Here is a 21032-nt window from a genome sequence, read left to right as displayed (position 1 = left end):
ATTAAGTTTCTTATCGACATGGAAATAAACACTTACCTTTGAGCGATTGGATGGTGATGGTGGTTATAGCCAGGATGATGAGCATAATGTGATTGAGGAGGAGGAGGAGGAGGAGGAGGCTGATGAGAATAATAAGAATGTTCTGCTGGCTGTTGAGGAGGTTGAGGATGACTCATGTAAGGCGAATTATGCTGAGAATTATCCACGCTAGAATGCCCACTGTTATTTGAGGCCATTCTGATTCTGTTCCAATGATCATGGTGGGCTTCATCATTGCCTTGTCTCTGCCAATAATAAGGTGAGTTATTGTGTGCCTGTCTTTGTTGTTGATCGTCATACTCGTACTCATTTGAATGGGTGTTTTGATTGATGTGCTCAGCATGGCTAGGGTATGCTGCTTCAGAAGAAGCACTAGAGTGAGTAGCACGATCATGAACATTAGGTGGTAAATAATGCTGTTGAGACTGTTGAGGCTGAGATGGATGTTGAGGTGGTTGCATCATGGGCACAGCAGTAGGAGTACCAGGATATGAGTGAGAATGCGCCATAGGAGGTGGAGGTGGAGGTGGCATATGGTAATTGGTATAAGCAACACCATGATAATCATAAGGCATGTATTCAGTAGCAGCAGCAGCAGCAGCAGTAGCAGCAGTAGGTTGGAACATGCTACTGCCTGCACCGCCAGGATAACCGGCAGCGGTGGGATTAGAAGCAGCAGCGCTAGGTGGACGTCCATAAGGATGATGAACAACAGGAGAGGCATGTGAGATAGCACTTGAAATAGGTCCACCAGCTGCATTCGAACGACCATGACGACCAGAATGACTCATGCTACCAGAATCGGTTTCAGCATAATGACCTGGACTTCTACCACGAACAACCAAAGGAGAAGATTTAGAAGTAGCTACGGCAATCGTGTTACCGTTACGAAGCTTGGCTAACAATTCAACAATAATAACATAGTATTGTTGGGCGGCTCTACGTTTACCATTGTTGGCTGTAGCTGTCTTGAATTGAAGACGTTCAAAAGTAACTACAGATTGACTAGAACCAACAGCACTAAATCCAACATTGCCACCAGGGCGAATCATTTTAGGAATAGGTGTTGTTTGAGGTCCTTTGTCACGCTTGGGTGTATGCTGGACCAATTGAATGGGCTTTTCACAATCAGATAAACGAGCACAGACGCCCAACATAAAGCAATCGATTTCTTCAAGTTGACCCGTTTGAGGATCTTTGCCGAAACAAGGAAGTTCTTGTCCTTCATACAGAATACCAACCCCTTCAAGAGAGAATGAACCACTTACTTGGAAATAGTTTCTGCGATAACAAGTCCAGTCGTTATCTGCCAAAAAGAAACCACGATCGACCTTAACATGAAGTTGTGCTTCGATACTATATAAAAATAAATCATTTGTCCAAATTCTAGTTTTTGATTACTTACATTGTCTGTCTATCTAAAGCAATAATGTTACGAGCATATTCTGTAGGGCCGAATGAAGGGCAAGTATCATGAATGAATGTTGTTTTGCGATCAGAATTATCAACAACAAATGTTACTTTGCGATCCGATGAAGGGTTAGCTGTGGGTGTGTTAGGTCTTATGTTGGCATATTTCTGTTCTAAAGGCACAGATGGAGAAGATGGGTAGCTAGCAGGTGTATCGGTGCGTAATGATGGTATGGTTGTAGCATTGTCAAAGCGAGGAGAATCAGAAGTGGGTTGAGGGGTAGTTGGTTGAGAAGACATGATAACTCTGCTAGAAAAGGTAATTATATGTCAGAAATCAATACACAAGTGAAACGAAACACAATATAAAATACCTTTGTGGGGAAGATTCTTGCTTGATACTGTTGTATTGTTGTGTAGAGATAGGCATCAAAGCCGGGTGGTGTTGCTCTTGATGATGATAAGGTTTTGTATCCTCGGAAACTGTCGCCACTTGTTGATAACTAAGGGGAAAGAAAAGTATTAAGAAAAAGAAAAAAAAAATAGAAAAGAGAGAAAGAAAATATTTTCACGCTGTAACAAGGGCACGGGCTGGTGTCGAAAAAAAATGATTTAAGACTTGTTTTGTAATCTGATTTCTATAGATATCATTCGGCAAAAATAGCTGCATGCAGTTGTTGTTTCAAGTAATCATATCTTGGCTTGATATATAAAACCAGCGATGCATTGGTAAGTTGCTTTGAATATAAAGCAACCGGGATTTACGCATAGAGTTTGTTTTTTTTTTGATTTTGGTTCAATATTTCCATTGACTGACATACCTCTAACACGATGTTTATTCTCTCGACTTTTGACATTACCTTCTTCAAATATTGTCTTATTCTCTTTCTCTCTCTCTATCCTTTTACTGTAAATTAAAACTCACCTTGTTCTGTTCAGATCGTGTGCTTCTTGTTGGCTATACTCTCCACTCAGATATCGATGTTGCTGAGAGCTAGGATCAATAGTCATGACCTAAGAAAATAAAAGAAGGAAGAAACAAAGAAAAGAGAGAAAAAGGGAAAAAAAAGGATCTCTTTCCTTTAGGATTTCTCGTTTATGAGGTTCGTTTCTTGTTTAGTATATTTTTAGCACGTATCCAATACATCTTGTCAAAAGGTTAAATCGGAGACATGGTCAAAAACCAATGAGTCTTGAAACCTGTCAATTTACAAAATGTTGGTGTAAACATTTGACTCGCTTCTTCCCCCCCCCCCTGATATTTGGGTTTGTACACCAAGTAACACATTTTATGTGAAGATCCTTTTTTTTTTTTTATTACAGTAACATTGATTTTAATTTTTTCTTCTCTTCTTTTTCATCATCCGAAAAAAAAAGAGACTTCGGCTATTCGCTCATGAGATGTATTAGTTTTCTCTCTTTTGAACTAAATAAACTTGATCCAATAGAATATCCTATCTGTCTTAAATATTTTAGGCATGGTACAAATAGTTACACCGAATAGAGATGTTGTACATGAGCTTGTTGACCCTTTTGTTCTGTCAATATTTGGTATAGACGTATTCTTTTTTTTCTCCTTTAGAGTACTGGAATAATTTGAAACATTATCTTCTTAGTCTTTAACTATGGATTGGCCTTGTTTTATTCTTTCTGAAACGACAAAATAATGTTATTACCTCATATCTCCGAATCTCTGTTGTTGTTTCACATATTGTTATTTTGTTGCACCAAGTTTATTTATAATTTGCTGTGTTTACATAGAACAAAAAACTAAAAGTTGACATGTTTTTCTTTATTATCCTTCCAGTCTCAACTTACTGAACGTTTGAAAACTCGGCCCACTTTTTGAAGAAAAAAAAAAGCCCAATTGTTTGATGTTAACTTGTCCAGCTTTTACAAATAGTTTGGTCAAATTTATGATCAAAAAAATGGGATAGATATTCTTTATTCAAGCAATTAAGAGAAATATTGATAGAATGTTCTTGTAACTCTTGTAGTGAGAGATTTAAGTGCGTTAATATGATAAATTAATAGCACAAGGTGGTGATAAATGCGCATAAGGTCAAAGAAATACATACTGAACCTGCTTGAAATCTTTTTTACTTGCAGATTTTTTCCAATTTTTTAGTGCATATTTCTTCCATAAAAATTGAAAGATTTCTGCATATACTGGAAGATTTCTTCCATCGCTTGCGCTGTGGTAATATGCTCGAAAACCATCAACAGGTGAAGACGTTACTTGTAGAAAAAGATTTTAAAAATTCATGGTATCGAACTTGAAAGAACGATCTTTTGCAACCAAAATATTTCTTTCGCCTTGTAGCTGGGCCTTCACGCCACTTGAATCGCATGATTTACAACCTAATTCACAATGATTTATTATAAAAGTTTGAAAATCGAAATAGATTAACGATTGCCAGAATATAAATGATAGCTTTCAGGTTGATTACGGATTCGCTCCATTGAGACCAAGATGGGCTGGTTTGGTTTAGTGTTGTAACAGATTTCAACGTTACCAAAATCTTCAAGTTGTTTACTGTATTTTTTAACGTTCTCTTCAGTATAGTCTACATAGAAAAACATGCATATTGCTAAATCTCTTGAAATCTCCATGACTAGGTAGGTAAACGCTATATATTGCTTTTTTTTTGCCGGTGCTTTTACTTCTGTCTGATCAAGAGTCAGGTAAAATTGAAGGTAAGTAGAAAGACAGCTTTTTGGTCTGGGCTAGATTTCTGATGAAAAGCTGACGAATGCTGATAAAATACTCAAAAAATGACCACAGCCACTCAGAGAGTAAGACCGTTAGAGAGTTTGAATTTGGAGACATGTTGCCACTTATCATCCATATTGATAGTAGCAGAACTATCATCAACCTTACGCACTTTTCGACTTAGCAAGGACGTGGTGAATTGTTTGAAATCATCTTCAGTGCAATATTGACTGAGTTTAGGGAAAATGCGGGGAACGTTCTTCCGAACAACATTGTAGAGAGACCAACAACACCAATTGCCAGAGCTGACAATCGGCCACGAGACGTAGTTGCCTTCTAGTTTCTCACGGAAATACAGTTCTTATCCAAGCAATAGAAGGCACCTTTCACGGTTCTTGCTCCCTTTTCGTTCTGTTAAATGGGTGGGCTAATTTTTGGAAACAAAAGACACAAGTCTGGGACGTACTATACTCGCTTGTGATGCATACAATACCAGTGCTCCCGAGTAGTTTTTGTTTCTATTTTCCTCCATATCTTCTATGTCCTTTTATCCTTGAGCCAATACCAAGACTTCGATCTGCAACAAACAAACAAGCCTTTGACTTAGGATCTATTCAAAATGACACGATTAATACCAGTCACACGCTATCATGAGTGGTTATTACCTTCTTTTTGTACAAGCTTCTTTTCTTGATTACATATCTTTAGGTGGACATGGGCATTCTGCAGTTCATTCCTTCCGATAGCATTGGCTCTTTTACTAGAAGCATAACAATCGCGAAATTCTTTTCTATGGTTTAAATCAACTTCGTATCTTTATTTGAACTCTGCAGCATTTGCAGGACATTGCAAGCTATTTTCAGAGAGAATGTTTTCAGTAGCTGTTACTCCCTTATTTTTTTATGTATGTCATTGGTCTTTCTCCAGCTTTCTTCTTGCTTCAGTGTAACCACAGAAAGAGTCTACTTGACTTGATTCTAAGATACTAGGTGAAGGTAATGTCGACATAGAAGTATTAATATTGTCGTCGTCATCTTCTTCATTTTTTAAAGCAGCATATTTGTTGTATAGCTTTAGATGAAATGACAATCGATCTAAATTAAAAGGTGTCGTAACGCAAAGACTATAGATACCATTATCAGTTCCAGAGAAAGGGAAATCTTTTTTAATAGTATCCAATTTCTTGAACTTGGTTTCTTCAACATGAAAAACACTAACATCATTCTTGTCAGCATATTTGGGACTTGAAGGTGCACGAGGCGACTTTGATGTATTCGACTTCATAAAAACTCTTTTGATATACTGCAAACGTCGTCTTTCTTTCAAAGCTCAGAGAATTTGCAATCAAAAGACAAACAGAGGTTTTTTTTAAAGCACTTAAATCTCTTACTACAAGAGTTATAGAAGGCAGTGAGGATGTTCCTGTTAGACATTACAGAATTTTATCAAGCATTTTATCAATGTTTTTTCCTAGGTGCCTGGATAAAGAATATTTATCACATTTTTTAACCTAAGTTTCACACAATTGGCCAATTTCAAAAAATGGGCGGAGTTTTAAAACATTCGGTAAACTGAGAATGGAAGCACAGTATGCCTGAAATGCTCTTTTGTCAAATCAATAGCTTACTATCAAAAATCTCCAATACAAATATCTGAGTTCACATTGTGTTCATGTCATTGCCTAGACATTTATAGAGGATCGAGAAACATGGCTTTGTCATCATTCATGTTTTTACGATTTTTGTATTCTGTACCTTTCGTATGACAAGCATAAGAGGCCCTTTGTTATTGTTTCCAAAAAAACATTTGCGTTACGTTAGATAATCTAATACTTCTGGAAAAATATTTACACAGAATACAAAGTGGTTTTTCAAAAGAGCGTCATTGCCTTAGACTGAGTTGTATTTTAAAATGACATTATGCTCTACACCCGCTTTTCTTCTCTCGCTTTCTCTATTAATATTTAAGATTATTAGTTAAATTTATATTCAGCGCACTCTAATTTGAATACGAGAGTAATTTGAAACGGGAATATTATTTAACCAAAACCCTTTTTATCATTCTACGATTGGCTGGCTTTTTAAAAATTAATGTAAGGGATAAGGAAAAAGATACGTTTTCAAAGCGTTGTACAGAGGCTGAAGTTTCATATTATCAACACTGCAAATGATCGAAATCTCTAGATCCTAAAATTTCTTTGTGGATGACAAGTCAATGATCGCAAGACGTAAAAAAGTACTAGACTTGCTTTTTTAGAAGCTTATTGGTCTCTTTGAAAAAAAAAATTCGATAAAATTCTAAGTTTTGTTTCCGACATTTTGATTATTCATCAGTTTGATCGGAAGCGTAAAAATGGAGGATCAAACTTCTGTAGCACAATTATTTGACTTGATAGAGCCCTTAATCAAGATTCAAAGGCGTAATAGTTATTCCATATAGAGTAAAAAGTGCTACGGTCTTGCATCCAGTGTATTATTCGTCTTTGTTAGGAACAAGGTACTTGAATCGAACTTATTTTCTTAGTCCGATTAAATTCAATACATATAAAATAAGCTTAAATTCATTAGGCTCTTCTCCTTCCTTTTCTTTGTTAATCCTTTGTTATATTCATATATCGAAATGTCTTCCGAAAACACTTTTACTGCTTGGGCTGGTGTCAAGAAGGGTAAGTCATAGAGATCAAAACGATGTGGGGCATCCTTTTGACTTTTGGTATTTCATAGGTGAACCTCTTCAACAAATGCAATTGACTCTTAAGGAATGGGATGAAGACAGTGTTGAAATGAACATTACTCACTGTGGTATCTGTGGTAGTGATGTAAGTGAAAGTCAAAGTGTTGTTCATAAGTGACTAATTGACTTTAAAGGTTCACACTCTTGAAGGTCACTGGGGTCCTACTGACTATCCTTGTGTTGTCGGTCACGAAATCGTTGGTGTTGTCACCAGAGTCGGTAAGAACGTTACCAACTTAAAGGTCGGTGACCGTGCTGGTGTTGGTGCTCAATGTCACTCTTGCCACAAGTGCGAAAACTGTTTGGACGGAAACGAAAACAACTGTAGCGTCAAGTTCACTGGTACTTATAACTCTACTTGGGATAACGGAGACAAGACCTATGGTGGTTATGCTGACAAATGGCGTGGTGACTACCGTTTTGCCTTCAAGGTCCCTGATAACTTGCCTAGTGAAGTCGCTGCTACCTTCTTCTGTGCTGGTGTCACTACTTATGCTCCTTTGAGACGTACCAACGTCAACGAAAAGTCTGTTGTTGGTGTTATGGGTATTGGTGGTTTGGGTCACTATGGTGTTCTTTGGGCTAAGGCCATGGGTGCCAAGGTTATTGGTATGTCCAGCAGTGAAAGAAAGCGCGATGTTGCCAAGGAACTCGGCTGTGATGAATATGTCAACACAAACGATGAAAAGGCCCTTGCTGCTTACAAGGGTAAGCTCACTCATCTTCTCTGTACCGGTTGTAGTGAAGACTTTACTTGGGAAAAGTACCTTTCTCTTATCCGTACTAACGGTCATTTCCTTAACGTCAACTTGCCTGACTGGAAGTTCCCTCCTCTCAGCCCTCTTACTTTGACTTTTGGTCAAGTCAACATCTCCGGTTCTCTCATTGGTTCTCCCAAGGAAATTGAAGAAATGCTTGCCTTTGCTGCTGAAAAGGAAGTTCGTCCCTGGATCAGTCTTATTCCTATGAAGGATGTCAACAAGGCTCTTGAAGACTTCAATGCTGGCAAGCCCAGATTCAGATTCGTCTTGGAAAACTAGATACCTTTACTAGAATTGTAAATTGTAAAAATCATTTAGAATTGTAATAAATTATTTTCCGTTTTTTTTTTTTTTTTTTTTTTAATATTACACCACTGTATTGGTTGGCGTTTAGACGAGCTATAAGTATAACCTGATAACGTGGTTAGCCCCCCGATCAAATAGTAATCATGAATTGCGAGTTTCAAAAAAATATGTAATCAATCGAAAATCCAGCTATTCGGTAAAATTAAAGCAGGTTATGCTCATCCTGAAGAAAACTCATCAAAGTGACTTTTGTGTTTTTCATCAAATTTAAGAAAGGCTCAGGGAAACTAAGTATATGATCAGCTGATGCCAAAGTAATAAACACAGCCTGGATATACTAATCCAAGGCCGAAAGTTTATTTGTTTGTTAGAACTGCTAAAATCTCGACACTTTTAGAAGTTCGTTAGACCACTAGTTAGGATTAAACGAATTTTGGCATATAAATCATAAAAGAAGAAACAGACTGATAGAAGAAGTATTCTAGATGCTCTTTCGCTTTTTTGATACGATTCATAAGGTTTTTATTTAAATAAATTTAATGACCAATGATCACATAGCTTGAAAACTGAATTACCCTAACCAGTTCAAAAGACGAAAGAAACTCTTTAGGACAAAAGGTAAAGGCAGGAGGATGATAAAAACGTGTTTCTCTCCCTATTCGCCAGAGCTGAGTTCAATTGAGTAGTTTTGGGCTTTTGTAAAAGAAGTGAAGCTCCACAGGTTGATGAATGAAGAAAATCTGTCTTAAAGAACTATAGATATACGCCTCAGTAATCTGCATGTGTTTTATAGACACTCTAAGCGCCAATCAATTGATTGCTATAATAAAACAAAATCATAATCAGCTACTTCAATTATATATAAATGATGATCATACAATGATCGAAACGCAAAGCAGACTTTTGAAAACGACAATCATTTGCCAACATATCAGTAGAAGTTAATCATTCCATACAAGTACGGTGCTTAGTATATGATATCAGATGGATAAGGTAGATATTATTTATTTGAGTGCAATGAAGTGATAAAGTGAAGATCGAAGCAACATAAGTTTTTATTCTTCAAACACAGAGCGGCTTCTCTTTTTGTCATTTGAAGGCGACAAATACATTTGAACTGGCTGGGCATTAAGAGATGGGGAACGAGGAGGGCTGGTCGTACTGCTTATGTCCGCAAGCTGGAACTACTGCTCTCTGTTCAGGTTGGCAAGGGTGATGTTGTTGCTCAGGTTAATTGTATGAGATTCCCAAACAAACATGAGTTTCAGCGATGAACGGAACAGCTCTAACTTAATCATGTTGTCAGGGATAGGAATAGATTGAAGCTTTTGGTATACACATACATCTTGATAAACAAACAATTGGGCGAGGTATCCCTGTCTTTCAATGAAATCATAGTATAGTATAGCATTGGCTGTTGTTTCAGTCATCAAATTAATATAATTGATAATGCAGCTATTAATCCTGATGCTTTTGCTTTGCTAATGCTTTGCTAGATTGTTGAGTACTGTTGCTTTCTTAAACTCAATGTTTGCTAGCTCATCATTACGACCTCCAATCATCAACATATCTGATCTCCTTCCAAATGGTGAATCATATTCATTCAAAATAGCCATTCATTTAGTTGACTGTGATGTTCGTGCGTCATTGATATACTTAACGAAAAAGATGGCAAGTTTGATGGAGGATCTGTTAAACATTTGATGAAGTACTTGATGAATTCTAAGCCTTTGGGTTTTTTCTTTTATTATTGTTGACAGAAAATATGCCATAGAAGAACAAAAAAGGTGAGTTCTTATACAATATCCCCTTTTTTCTCAAGGACCACCTCCTATTAGACATATCCAAATCGAAACTCGCAGAGTATCGGATAGAGAGGGGGGGGGGAGATGGCTAAAGAACATTCTATCCGCTCTAAAAAGCAACCAATTTTATATGAGTATGCAATCTTTTTAGGGAGAGGAAATAATTGTAGTCATTTTATGGAAAAGAAAAGAGAAAGAAAAAAGAATAACTTCTCAAAATTGTTTTTAACACATCATTTTATAAAGTGTGTATAAAAGTACTAGCGGTGGATTAGTAGCTTGCTACTAGCCGGAAACCCCAAAATACAGGTCGAGGGGTTTTTTTCTGCGTAGGTCCAAATGTTTTACCACAAGCGAAGGTTTGACATTGAAAGAACTTATTTTCTCGTTGATCATTTCTCAAATTTAGTGTAAATCACGATTGCCTGAATTTGAAAATAAAAAGATGACGACGGGTGTTTCACTTTGAATAAATGACATCAAGCTCTGCACAACTTTATTTTCTATACTCAACTCCACTTCGCTTAATAACTCGGGAAAACAATTTAAGCAGTGCAAGCGCATATACCAATTAACCTTTTTATCATGCTGCTAACATCATGCAATAAAGTAGGAATATCATTTATATGCTTTCGAAAGAAGTTTATTTGAATGAAAAAAAAAGAGATTGTGATAGACACTTACCAGGAAAGGAAAACTAATCGACTTTCTTCTATGATTATTTGTCAAGTTCTATCGGCCTTGAATTAGTTTAAGTAATTAAAAGACGTAAGATAGTTTCCTTGTTTGGCAACTGACAAAATGTATATCAAATATAAAAAGATATTCTACTTTACTTTTTCTCAATAAACACAATTTATATTGAAATGTCTGCTGAAAACAATACTTTTAACGCTTGGGCTGGTGTCGCAAAGAGTAAGTTATTCCTTAGCTGTCAAACAAAAAATCTAACTGTGATTGTTATAGATGCCCCTCTTAAACAAATGCAATTGACTCTCAAGGAATGGGACGAAGACAGTGTTGAAATGAACATTACTCACTGTGGTATCTGTGGTAGTGATATCCACACCCTTGAAGCTCATTGGGGTCCTACTGACTATCCTTGTGTTGTCGGTCACGAAATCGTTGGTGTTGTCACCAGAGTCGGTAAGAACGTTACCAACTTAAAGGTCGGTGACCGTGCTGGTGTTGGTGCTCAATGTCACTCTTGTCATGAGTGCCAAAAGTGTACTGCAGGAAAGGAAAACAACTGTCCCAAACACACTGGTACCTACAATTCCAAGTGGCCTAGTGGCGACAAGACCTATGGTGGTTATGCTGACAAATGGCGTGGTGACTACCGTTTTGCCTTCAAGGTCCCTGATAACTTGCCTAGTGAAGTCGCTGCTACCTTCTTCTGTGCTGGTGTCACTACTTATGCTCCTTTGAGACGTACCAACGTCAACGAAAAGTCTGTTGTTGGTGTTATGGGTATTGGTGGTTTGGGTCACTATGGTGTTCTTTGGGCTAAGGCCATGGGTGCCAAGGTTATTGGTATGTCCAGCAGTGAAAGAAAGCGCGATGTTGCCAAGGAACTCGGCTGTGATGAATATGTCAACACAAACGATGAAAAGGCCCTTGCTGCTTACAAGGGTAAGCTCACTCATCTTCTCTTGACTGGTTGTGGTCCCGACTTCTCTTGTAAGTAATTCATGCATGTGCTTTAAATCATCATTTTCTGACTGTACTATAGGGGAAAAGTACCTCACTCTTATCCAACCTGATGGTCACTTTATTAACGTCAATGCTCCCGATTGGAAGTTCCCTCCTCTTAACCCTCTTCTTTTGATTATGACTCAAGTCAACATCTCTGGTTCTCTTATCGGTTCTCCCAAGGAAATTGAAGAAATGCTTGCCTTTGCTGCTGAAAAGGAAGTTCGTCCCTGGATCAGTCTTATTCCTATGAAGGATGTCAACAAGGCTCTTGAAGACTTCAATGCTGGCAAGCCCAGATTCAGATTTGTTTTGGAAAACTAATTTGTTAGTATGATACCATCTTTTATTCAAATACATTGTTAAAATAAAATCGAGATTACTTTAGAATATAGTGCCACATAAAGCAAAATTCTCAATTCTACTTTTACCTTGAAAAATTTTTATGACGATGTATCTTTCTTACATTCCTTGATTGTCATTAACTTAGAGTTAGATAGCCTGTAGCTTCATGAACATACTGTCTTTACACATCTTCTTTGTCCTTTTGTCTTCTATGGCTATTGTTTTATAATTATGCATTATTATTTATTTCCTTTATTGACATTCGCCTATTGTTTTCAATACGCTTTTATTCAGTAGGTTGCATAACTCAAAGCATGAGATGTCATAACATACATGTTTGTTATTAAATAAACACAATTGTTCAAGAGTCATCTGACTTTTTTTTCTTGAACGAGGCAGTACTGCTTATTTCTCTTTTTTTTTTTTTTTTTTTTTTTTTTTTTTTTTTTTTTTTTTTGTATTTTCTCTATTTTATACACGCTTTAAATAAATGAAAAAACGGTTTTTCTTTTCAGTAAGGCTTTTACTTTTACTTTCTTACTCTTCTCTTATTTATGCGCAACAGCAAGAGCTAAGTATTCCCACGACCACAAAAGATGGTGACCATAGCAACAGAATGTCGAAGACCATCACAAATGAGCTAGTCAGTACTGAAACTATCTATACAACTATCATTGCTTCACCTACACCTACTATCTACAATGCATCCAACACTGACTTACCAGCACATCAACAACAATCACAGTCTGCAAGCAATATGAACGATCCCAACAATAACAATGGCCTCGAAGAAAGTCTAAAAAGTGACCAACAGGCACTTAAGAGAATGATCATGATCCTATCTTTAGTGGGTGGATTGGGTGTTGTTGCTATTGTTACAACAGTAGTCATATTTACTCGTATGAGAGCAAAGAACAAAAAGAACCGAGAATGTATAGATGATGATCAGCATGACAATTCGACTATTGCATTGAGTCTAGATAACCATAATGACGATGATGATTCAACACCTTCTGTAAATCATGTTTCCTTATCAGATCAACCGACAACCATTGAACCCTCTGCGCCACCTGCAACTATTCTAAACGAGGATACGGAGACTCCATATTATGATAACAGACGCCATTTTGTGTCCATGATGTCGCAAACAACAGCTATACCCTCTCCTTCTGCACCCACAGCTAAGGAATTGGATGCTGCTGTAGATGATAGACCATCTATTCCAAGTACATCAGGCCACCATCGCCATCGCTCAGCATGTACACGATGTTTGCCTGAAATATTGCCTGAATTACCTCCACCAGCTTATACACCAAGTGCACCTCCACATTATGCTTTACCGGTAGAAGCTGTTGCGATGGATAACTTGTTGCCTTCTAGAAGATATTCTTTAGGGGCATAATGTATTTATTTGACTCTTTTTTTATTGTATCTATAGCTCTTTTTGAAAATTACCATACCCTAAACATACTCTCTCCTCATCAAATGTTGTCACTCTATGAGGAGACAGTGTTTGCTCCTATTGCTTACTCCTTATCTTTCTTAATATAAATATACAAGAAACAATGAGTTGTTTCTTTCTTTATTCTACTTAAAACATGAAGTCTATCTATTTTGGATTTATATTGTATGTATGCGTATTGGTAGTTGAAGCTGGAAGTTATCATCGTCGTCGTTACATTGATCCTAAACTATGGCTTGAAAAAAGAGGAACAGAAGAAAACTGCAGTATAGCATGCACTGGTGAACTTGCTAATTGTGCTGAAAGATGTAGACGATCAGGTGTCAACAGAGATCTTCGTACTGTCTGTCAAGACGGTGTGTGTTATTGCGGATTTGAGGTCAAGGATGATAAACCTTGACGCGGCTTGTAGATCCATGGCTTGCCCATAAATTGGACCATAACAATAGTTTTTCAATCCCTTTTTTCATCTAAATAAAGCAGTTGTTTTAGTCAACATGTCCACTTCTATTTGTTGCTCATATGTCTCTTTATAGACTAGCATTTAAAGCTATTGTCTTTTCTTCGTTCTGTTTGTTATTTTTCTGTAGAGATGTTTACAAGTGAGAGAGACAATCGTTTGCTTACATAGCAGTAGAAGCTCATCATTCCATACAAGTACGGCGCTTAGGATATGATATCAGATGGGCCTACAAGTGCACTAGTATGAAACACTCAAAGACTAGCAGTCCTTGAGACAATTACTATTTATATCACTTTACAGGAACTTACACCAAGAGCAACAATAACAGCCGCACCAATTTTTGACCAACCCAAAGGAGATTACACACAAGGCCTTTTTGGCATTGGGTTTTCAAACTGAATTTAAGTAGCTGGTCTTCAATCTCAAGCTACGCTGATTATATCATTAGCATATATCAAATTCTCTCCATAATTCTTTACAACATTAACTTCCCTCAAACTAGTTGCGCTCCAAGTCTATCTTGATAAGAAATCATGATAGAAATGTCGATTAAAAAGAAACCCACAGCTTATCCATATTTAATCTTGATCTCCCCCCAAAAGAGAAATCTAAGCACATTTTGCCCAAACTGTCTAATAGATCCTTTGAATTATTCAATACCTTAGATTATGATATTAATGACATTAGTAATGTTACAACCTTAAGTAATTTCTGTTCTTAGGCACTTCTTTGGTAAACATCAGTCACAAAAGCTTAAGATTTTTTATGAACAAAAGTTTTTTTTCTTTTCCTTCTTTTTTGTTTGTAACCAGTATGAACCAGGATTCTCTTTTGCCTCGTTCTTTATTTTCTGCTTCTACTCTAAAGAGAGAGCCTGTAGAAGAGGCTTTGAGTATGAGTGTGCTAAAGTAAACATGAAAATATTAATATGCGTATGCATAGGTTCCTTTCCTGGACAACAGCAACAACAGCCTAAGCGACGTAGAAAGAGCATAACACAACAACAAACATCAAACGAAGCTATTGTACACCATACAAATGCTGCAAATGATCCAAGGCTTGGAAACCAAAATCAACAAAAATTGCGTAGTCAACAGGAAATGGCACTCCTTGACGAAGACATGGACGATAATAATCACAATGCTGATACTAGCAGCAGCAGCAGCAGCAGCAGTAGCAGTAACAGTACCAGTAGCAGTAGCAGTAGCGAAGATGAGAATGATGATATTGAAATCAATATGCTTAGACAAGATAATGTGTCTACTGCTCATATCAGTCATACTATGCATCATCTCTTACTCAAGGTAACACATACATTTCTTTGATATTTTGTTTGACACATGGGACGATAGCTTGAAAGGCAACAATCTAAACAAAACAAATATCTCGAGAAATTCAAACAATTGAATAAATCCATCAAAAAGACCAACCGACTTATTAGTTACAATGCCAATCTTTTGACACAAACCGCAGACAATACAAAATCAGCAGCAGCTTCTCCATCTTCTACACCTGTTTTTCCTCCACAAACAGCAAAGCGATCAACGCCTATTGAAACTTCTAAAAATAAGCAGCAACAAAAACAACAAAAACAACACAACATTGACATCAGTAGTGATGAAGAAGATATCGAACTCAATGTCGCATCAACACAACAACAACAGCAACGAGCATCTAATAAATCCTTTACTCGATTCCCATTTGTAATGTCTATAAATTCAATATGTATACAGATTACTGATTGTTTTACTTAGCCTGCACCATCCAAGATTACACCCATTAGAAAAGTGTTTAAAGAAGTAGAATTCAGTAAAAGTGATCGTATGGATATCTTTACTCCTAGACGTAAGCAAGGCGAAGTCATGTTTAAAAAGAAGCCACGCTCTTTATTGTACAATATTGCAAACGAAAACACAGCAAAAGGCATTCATGAACTTATGATTACCACTTCGCTTGATGGTGAGTTACATTTCTGGAATACAGAAGAAAGAAAGTAAGTCTATATCCTCTTACTTTTTTTTTTTTTGTATTCATGACATTATAGAAAAATCAAGACAATTGGTTCAGATCACTTATATGATACATGGATTGATGGCATTTGTTGGGCAACACCTGCCACACTAGCATTTTGTCCACCACAAAAATCAGAAGAACCTGTCAAGTTAATACATATCGGAAACACCAGCAAAACCAATGTAGAAGGCCGTATTCAAAGTTTAGATGACAGTCCTCATGAAAATGGTATTTCTGTGATTGAGAGCTTGGATACAGGTGCTTATAATACACGTACAATGGAGAAATGTAGTTTCTTGACAGGCGGTTATGATAAAAGTGTGGTAAGAAATGAAGGCATTGTCATAAAGGATCTAATATCATTTTAGTATGTTTGGAGTTTAAAGAGAGAATCTCCTCACGATAATTTTACAAATGCAGATGTCAGTCGCCTTAATATCAAACACACTTCCTACATCTTGTCACTTTGCTATGACAAATACCACAATACTTTGTTCACAGGTGGTGCAGATGAGCGTCTGATTTTGTTTGATATGCAGACAGACTCTACAATCCGAGAAATGAGATTAGGTCAGCGAGTCAATCAAATCATGCAAAGCAAGGCTAATCCCAACATTATGCTGATCACGTAAGTGCATCAAGAGTCAAACATAGAGTAAAAAAAACTCATTTATGATTCTAGTGTGTCTTCTACTGTAGAACAGTTCTCCATGTACGATCAAAGATGCCCTGGATTTGATGGTATCAAATTACGATTTGGTCAACCTGAGCAAGATAATCTTTCTCGGTTTACTAAACCAGATATGCATGAGAATGGATACACTGTATGTTGCGGATCACAAGGATCCTCCAAACTCAATTTTTGGGACTTGAGATACACAGGTGTTGCAAGAAACATATCATTTTCCATGGACACACCTTCTACCTCTAAGATATTGATCCCAAAGTTTATACCAAATACAAACACGGTTGTCTCTGTGTCTTCTACACGCTCTATGAGCTGGATAGATTATCAGATCAAACAAGACGAAATTGTAAAGACACTCATGTAATTATTTTTCTTTTTTAATGATAATAAACAGACGTGTTATTATGATACAGTAAAATATACAAATTTACTTTTCCAAGTCTTCAAAAGAAGGTTGTAAACCGACACCACGAAGACGACGTTCTTTTTCAGCTTCCAATTGCCCGTATAGCAAATAAAGCGCTTTTTCGTTTGATTCCATTGTGCCCTGGATGGTAAACATACGTTCACCTGAATTATCGTGAGGCACTTTGGCAATTGAAATATGCGAGCCAGATAATTTTCGAATCTCTGAAATTTTTTGTCCCCCTTTACCTATAATACATCCCACCATATCACTTGGAATTGAAATGTGTTGTATACGAACGTTTTCTGTATTATCACTATGATGTTGTTGTTGTTGGTGGTGATGGTGGTGATGATGGTGTCTTGGTGGCATGAAATTATTTGTATTGGCAACAACTGCCTTGGTTGGATTATATAAAATGGTGCCATAGGCTCTATCTTTATCTTCAATCAAACAGGTACCAATTTCTGTCATGGCTTGTTGAATACTGTGTACATTACCGCGTACTTCAACAACGCGTTCAGTAGATTGGGGTAACAATGTTTTAGAGGCTGTCATACGCACACCCGACAAATCTTGAATATGTTTGATTTTTACTCCTTGTCGACCAATCACTGTGCCCATTAGATTGTGTGAGATTAAGAGACGTATTGTTGCAATAGCTGTGTCTGTATCGGTTTGTTCTTGATGATCCTCATGTGCCTGAACCGAATTTTCAATCATGGTACGAGCGATAAGTGAATAAGCCTAGCATGTTCAATAACAATCATATATAGTATATGCTCTGGTTACCTTGGCAACCCCTTCAAGTGTACCACTCACTGTCAAGACACGGTCATGGACACCTTGAACTACTTTGGATACGCCTGCTTTTACACCTGTAACTTGGCGCAGCTCAGCTACATTTTTGCCTCCTTTACCAATAATAACGCCTGCTTCTTTTGTTGAGACAAGAGCGCGTAAAATTAAAGGTGCTTCTTGAGTTTGTTGTGTTGTGTCTTCATCTTGGTGTTCAGATGGCGTGTTTGACATTTTTTTTTCTTCAATACACAAAAGAAGAAAAAAGAAAGAAAAAAAAAAAGAAGTGTGAGAGAGATAGAGAGAGAGAGAGAGAGATAAAAAAGATTTTTAGAATACCAAGTAACACAAGAAAGTTTAGATGAAAAAAAACAAGTAGAAATGAATAACAAGAGGGTGTCTGTGAAAAAATAGTGTATATATCAGTCAAAAGTTTTTTTTTTTTTTTTTTTTGCTTGTTTTTTTGTACTTTTGTTCTTAATATGATTGTGGAGTATAGAATCACAAAAAAAAAAGAGACATTGTACAACAACAAGGGTAAACAATTAGCGTATACATTTGCTATTTGAGATCTGCAATTATGTCTCAAGAGTTGAAATTGAAAACTGCTTTTATGTCTATGCTTATCGATAATGAGGTGTTGATCACAAGAATTTAAGTTTCGATTTGACTGATTAATTTGATCGATTGACAGCTTGTCAGCAGCTTTTTTAAAAATATATATTGATAAAAAAAAAGTGACCTGATATGTATATCTATAGAAATCAATTTTAGTGTTGCTTATCACTTATATATAGCAATATTGCATCAACATCACTCTAAATATATATCATACTCTCTGGTTCTTTAACAAGTACCAATCGCATAACGTTTACGTACAATTCTCGGAGTTGTTTCCTTTTTCTTTTTCGGCTGTCAACCTTTTTCCAACAAATGAGAAACGGCAAGTGTCCTTTTTTGGATAATCAAAACTCGTCTATTTAAAATGGAATTGGTTTTTCCTGCTTTTTTATCTTTTTTTTTTTCATATATTTTTTTCTCCCTTAATAATAGTATGTGCGCAAAAGTTGTTCAAATTATACCTTCGTTTGAGCATGAAAATGATATTCAAAAACCTTTACATGAATCTTCACTATCACCTTCTGTCAGCAGACATTCAAGTGTAGCTGATTTTGATAACAAAAGTTTACCAGTAACACCAGATTTACTACCTGAAAAAAAGAAAGGAGACATCATAAAATTAGGTATATTTGTTGTTTATTATAGTTTTTGTTTATTTATATTTACTAGACGCTTCGCTTCCACCACCAACAATGTTATCTAGAGATATCGAAACATCGTCTTTCCAGTCTTTCTATCTTACGCCTGTTCATTATACTCAAATAGGAAAACAATTTGATCGTCTGTCATTGAGCGACTTCAGTATTAAAAAGACGGTAGGCACTGGGTCAACTGCCCGTGTTCACCTTGCTAAAAGCAAAGCCAATGGTCATTACTACGCCATCAAAGCCATTGATAAAAAAGATTTGGTGTCAAAACGACAAGTAGAACATGCACTAAATGAGAAGCAAATCCTTAGCTCAGTATCACACTCATTCTTGGTTAATTACTGGGGTTCATTTCAGACTTCTACACATGTGTTTCTTGTTATGGACTATATACCTGGTGGTGAATTATTTCATCTTATTCGAGAAAAAAAGGTACCTTTTTTTTTTGTTTGTGTCAAACATGTTTTATTTATTTTTTTCTTAGAAATTAACAGAAGAAGAAACGAAATTTTATGCTGCGCAAGTGATTTTGGCTATTGAATATCTTCATAACCAATCTATCGTGTACCGTGACTTAAAGCCAGAGAATATCTTGTTGGACGAACAAGGCTATATTAAAATCACTGATTTTGGGTTTGCTAAAAAGATACTAGAGGATCGTACATGGACATTGTGTGGAACACCTGATTACATTGCACCAGAGATTATTCGTTCTCAAGGTTATACAAGAGCTGTTGATTGGTGGAGTCTTGGTGTGCTTGTTTATGAAATGATGACTGGGTAAGCATGCATATATGTTAGATAGCATATGACTAACATTTTATCTATAGCCACTCCCCTTTTACAGCCAAGAATCCTATTGAACAATACCAAAAAATTTTAGAAGGCGATGTAGACTATCCCCAAGACATGAGTCCTGAAGCCAGGGATTTATTAGAAAACTTATTAAAAACAAAACCCTCTGAACGTTTTGGTAATCTCAAAAATGGCGTGAATGATATCAAAAATCATCCATGGTTCAAGTCTGTTGATTTTGACGCTATCTTGGCACGGAAAACAACACCACCTCACATTCCTCACATCAAACACGAGGGCGACACTCACTACTTTGCTTCTTATGAAGAACTACCCAAGACATACGATGAAATTCATCAAAAAGATCCTTACAAAGGACGTTTTATTGACTTTTGATCTACACACACGCCTGTAATTTATTTTTGTACATAACCCTCCTTAATTTACATATAAACATATTTTTATGATTGTTTTTTATCTTCTAATTCTTGTTTTTGCTTGAGTTTCTCTTCTAATTCTGCTTTAATTGAAGCTATTTCCTTGTCTTGTTGCTCACGTCTCTTTTTGTATGTTTGCTCTATATCTTCTTTTGACAACACCTCCTTGGCTTCTAATTCTTCTACTGCGCTTAAAAGTGTCTCTGTTTGTTCTTTGATTTCTTCCAATTCCTGTGTCTTGGCTTTTTCCTCTTTTAAGAATGAGGATAAACTATCGACTTGTTTTTGTTTTTCTTGGTATTCACTCATGACAGAAGCAAGACGTTTCTTTGCCATGTCTATTTCATGGTCTAAGTTTTTATTATCATCTGTTAACAAGTCAAGTTGGTTCTTCAAGTGTTCAATTTCTTGTTTTGACATGATTGAAAAAGAAAAAAAAATGGACGCGTGCATTCGGACTTGAATCGAGTTTGAGTCTTTTAGACGGAGCATAAAACGATAGGTTGTATATGCATTAGTGTACTTTGAGACGTTTTAATCGTTTAGGATGTAATAGATCAATTCATAATAGTACTGTAAGCACGCATGGAAGCTTTGAAAGTAATTACTTACTGGGAAAAGCGTATTGAGCCGTTTGAAAACTTCTATAGTAGTTAATATTTTTGAAAGTCAGAATAATGCAGTAAGTTCTATTCATTGATGCTGCAAGGCTTCAGACGCATCTTGATGATACCCATATATGTAACTAGAGTATTCATCTAATTACTTTTTCACACTTTTTTCATGTATTGCTATGCCTTTGTTTAAGAATGAGCGAACTTTATCTTTTAGAAAAATGCATTTCAAGCATGATATGCACTTGCCAACATCTCAATGTCTTCCAATCCAGTTTAGTCCA

At 36.5% G+C, this 21032-nt stretch overlaps 13 protein-coding genes across 13 annotated transcripts; 6 read left to right on the top strand and 7 right to left on the bottom strand.

Annotated features, from left to right (window-relative positions):
- Positions 1–32: 32 nt before the first annotated feature.
- Positions 33–1749, bottom strand: B0P05DRAFT_463386 (uncharacterized protein; the record flags this gene model as incomplete). Its single annotated transcript, XM_051574164.1, has 2 exons — positions 33–1395; positions 1445–1749. 2 exons carry the CDS (start codon positions 1747–1749, stop codon positions 33–35), a joined length of 1668 nt encoding a protein of 555 aa, XP_051438395.1.
- A 2106-nt stretch (positions 1750–3855) lies between these two features.
- Positions 3856–4032, bottom strand: B0P05DRAFT_463368 (uncharacterized protein; the record flags this gene model as incomplete). Its single annotated transcript, XM_051574163.1, has 1 exon — positions 3856–4032. The coding sequence occupies one exon, from the start codon at positions 4030–4032 to the stop codon at positions 3856–3858; it is 177 nt and encodes a 58-aa protein (XP_051438394.1).
- A 320-nt stretch (positions 4033–4352) lies between these two features.
- B0P05DRAFT_259984 (uncharacterized protein) lies at positions 4353–4963 on the bottom strand (the record flags this gene model as incomplete). The annotated part of the gene is made up of 2 exons (XM_051573362.1): positions 4353–4772; positions 4828–4963. Coding segments are annotated over 2 exons (228 nt in total), but the record flags the coding sequence as incomplete, so codon positions are not given.
- On the bottom strand, positions 4692–5666 carry B0P05DRAFT_594055 (uncharacterized protein). Its single transcript, XM_051583063.1, has 2 exons — positions 4828–5666; positions 4692–4772 (listed from the first exon to the last, which is right to left on the bottom strand). The coding sequence occupies exon 1, from the start codon at positions 5444–5446 to the stop codon at positions 5072–5074; it is 375 nt and encodes a 124-aa protein (XP_051438392.1). The 5' UTR covers positions 5447–5666; the 3' UTR covers positions 4692–4772; positions 4828–5071.
- Positions 5667–6416: 750 nt separating this feature from the next.
- Positions 6417–7935, top strand: B0P05DRAFT_634411 (chaperonin 10-like protein; the record flags this gene model as incomplete). The annotated part of the gene is made up of 4 exons (XM_051583550.1): positions 6417–6658; positions 6730–6827; positions 6886–6980; positions 7030–7935. The coding sequence occupies exons 2-4, from the start codon at positions 6782–6784 to the stop codon at positions 7933–7935; spliced, it is 1047 nt and encodes a 348-aa protein (XP_051438391.1). The 5' UTR covers positions 6417–6658; positions 6730–6781.
- A 1082-nt stretch (positions 7936–9017) lies between these two features.
- Positions 9018–9578, bottom strand: B0P05DRAFT_577352 (uncharacterized protein; the record flags this gene model as incomplete). Its single annotated transcript, XM_051581778.1, has 3 exons — positions 9018–9123; positions 9151–9443; positions 9471–9578. The coding sequence occupies 3 exons, from the start codon at positions 9576–9578 to the stop codon at positions 9018–9020; spliced, it is 507 nt and encodes a 168-aa protein (XP_051438390.1).
- A 987-nt stretch (positions 9579–10565) lies between these two features.
- On the top strand, positions 10566–12137 carry B0P05DRAFT_594053 (chaperonin 10-like protein). The gene is made up of 4 exons (XM_051583062.1): positions 10566–10682; positions 10734–11447; positions 11500–11786; positions 11838–12137. The coding sequence occupies exons 1-3, from the start codon at positions 10634–10636 to the stop codon at positions 11781–11783; spliced, it is 1047 nt and encodes a 348-aa protein (XP_051438389.1). The 5' UTR covers positions 10566–10633; the 3' UTR covers positions 11784–11786; positions 11838–12137.
- Positions 12138–12295: 158 nt separating this feature from the next.
- Positions 12296–13401, top strand: B0P05DRAFT_526885 (uncharacterized protein). Its single transcript, XM_051576482.1, has 2 exons — positions 12296–12318; positions 12370–13401. The coding sequence occupies exon 2, from the start codon at positions 12421–12423 to the stop codon at positions 13204–13206; it is 786 nt and encodes a 261-aa protein (XP_051438388.1). The 5' UTR covers positions 12296–12318; positions 12370–12420; the 3' UTR covers positions 13207–13401.
- A 1-nt stretch (position 13402) lies between these two features.
- On the top strand, positions 13403–13814 carry B0P05DRAFT_583807 (uncharacterized protein; the record flags this gene model as incomplete). Its single annotated transcript, XM_051582288.1, has 2 exons — positions 13403–13645; positions 13803–13814. The coding sequence occupies 2 exons, from the start codon at positions 13403–13405 to the stop codon at positions 13812–13814; spliced, it is 255 nt and encodes an 84-aa protein (XP_051438387.1).
- A 695-nt stretch (positions 13815–14509) lies between these two features.
- B0P05DRAFT_526881 (WD40-repeat-containing domain protein) lies at positions 14510–16826 on the top strand. Its single transcript, XM_051576481.1, has 6 exons — positions 14510–15033; positions 15082–15432; positions 15484–15722; positions 15774–16065; positions 16111–16370; positions 16425–16826. Exons 1-6 carry the CDS (start codon positions 14644–14646, stop codon positions 16792–16794), a joined length of 1902 nt encoding a protein of 633 aa, XP_051438386.1. The 5' UTR covers positions 14510–14643; the 3' UTR covers positions 16795–16826.
- On the bottom strand, positions 16827–17942 carry B0P05DRAFT_526879 (uncharacterized protein). The gene is made up of 2 exons (XM_051576480.1): positions 17629–17942; positions 16827–17583 (listed from the first exon to the last, which is right to left on the bottom strand). Exons 1-2 carry the CDS (start codon positions 17866–17868, stop codon positions 16858–16860), a joined length of 966 nt encoding a protein of 321 aa, XP_051438385.1. The 5' UTR covers positions 17869–17942; the 3' UTR covers positions 16827–16857.
- A 1005-nt stretch (positions 17943–18947) lies between these two features.
- On the top strand, positions 18948–20093 carry B0P05DRAFT_462984 (kinase-like domain-containing protein; the record flags this gene model as incomplete). Its single annotated transcript, XM_051574143.1, has 3 exons — positions 18948–19334; positions 19387–19682; positions 19733–20093. 3 exons carry the CDS (start codon positions 18948–18950, stop codon positions 20091–20093), a joined length of 1044 nt encoding a protein of 347 aa, XP_051438384.1.
- Positions 20094–20153: 60 nt separating this feature from the next.
- On the bottom strand, positions 20154–20573 carry B0P05DRAFT_526873 (uncharacterized protein). The gene has a single exon (XM_051576479.1). It carries the CDS (start codon positions 20552–20554, stop codon positions 20159–20161), a length of 396 nt encoding a protein of 131 aa, XP_051438383.1. The 5' UTR covers positions 20555–20573; the 3' UTR covers positions 20154–20158.
- Between the last annotated feature and the right edge of the window lie 459 nt (positions 20574–21032).

Source organism: Gilbertella persicaria, assembly GCF_025201335.1.
Source record: "Gilbertella persicaria strain CBS 190.32 chromosome Unknown B0P05scaffold_5, whole genome shotgun sequence".
Lineage (NCBI taxonomy): Eukaryota > Fungi > Mucoromycota > Mucoromycetes > Mucorales > Choanephoraceae > Gilbertella > Gilbertella persicaria.
The sequence above is the reverse complement of the archived record's forward strand: the minus strand, read 5'-3'. Positions and strand labels throughout refer to the sequence as shown.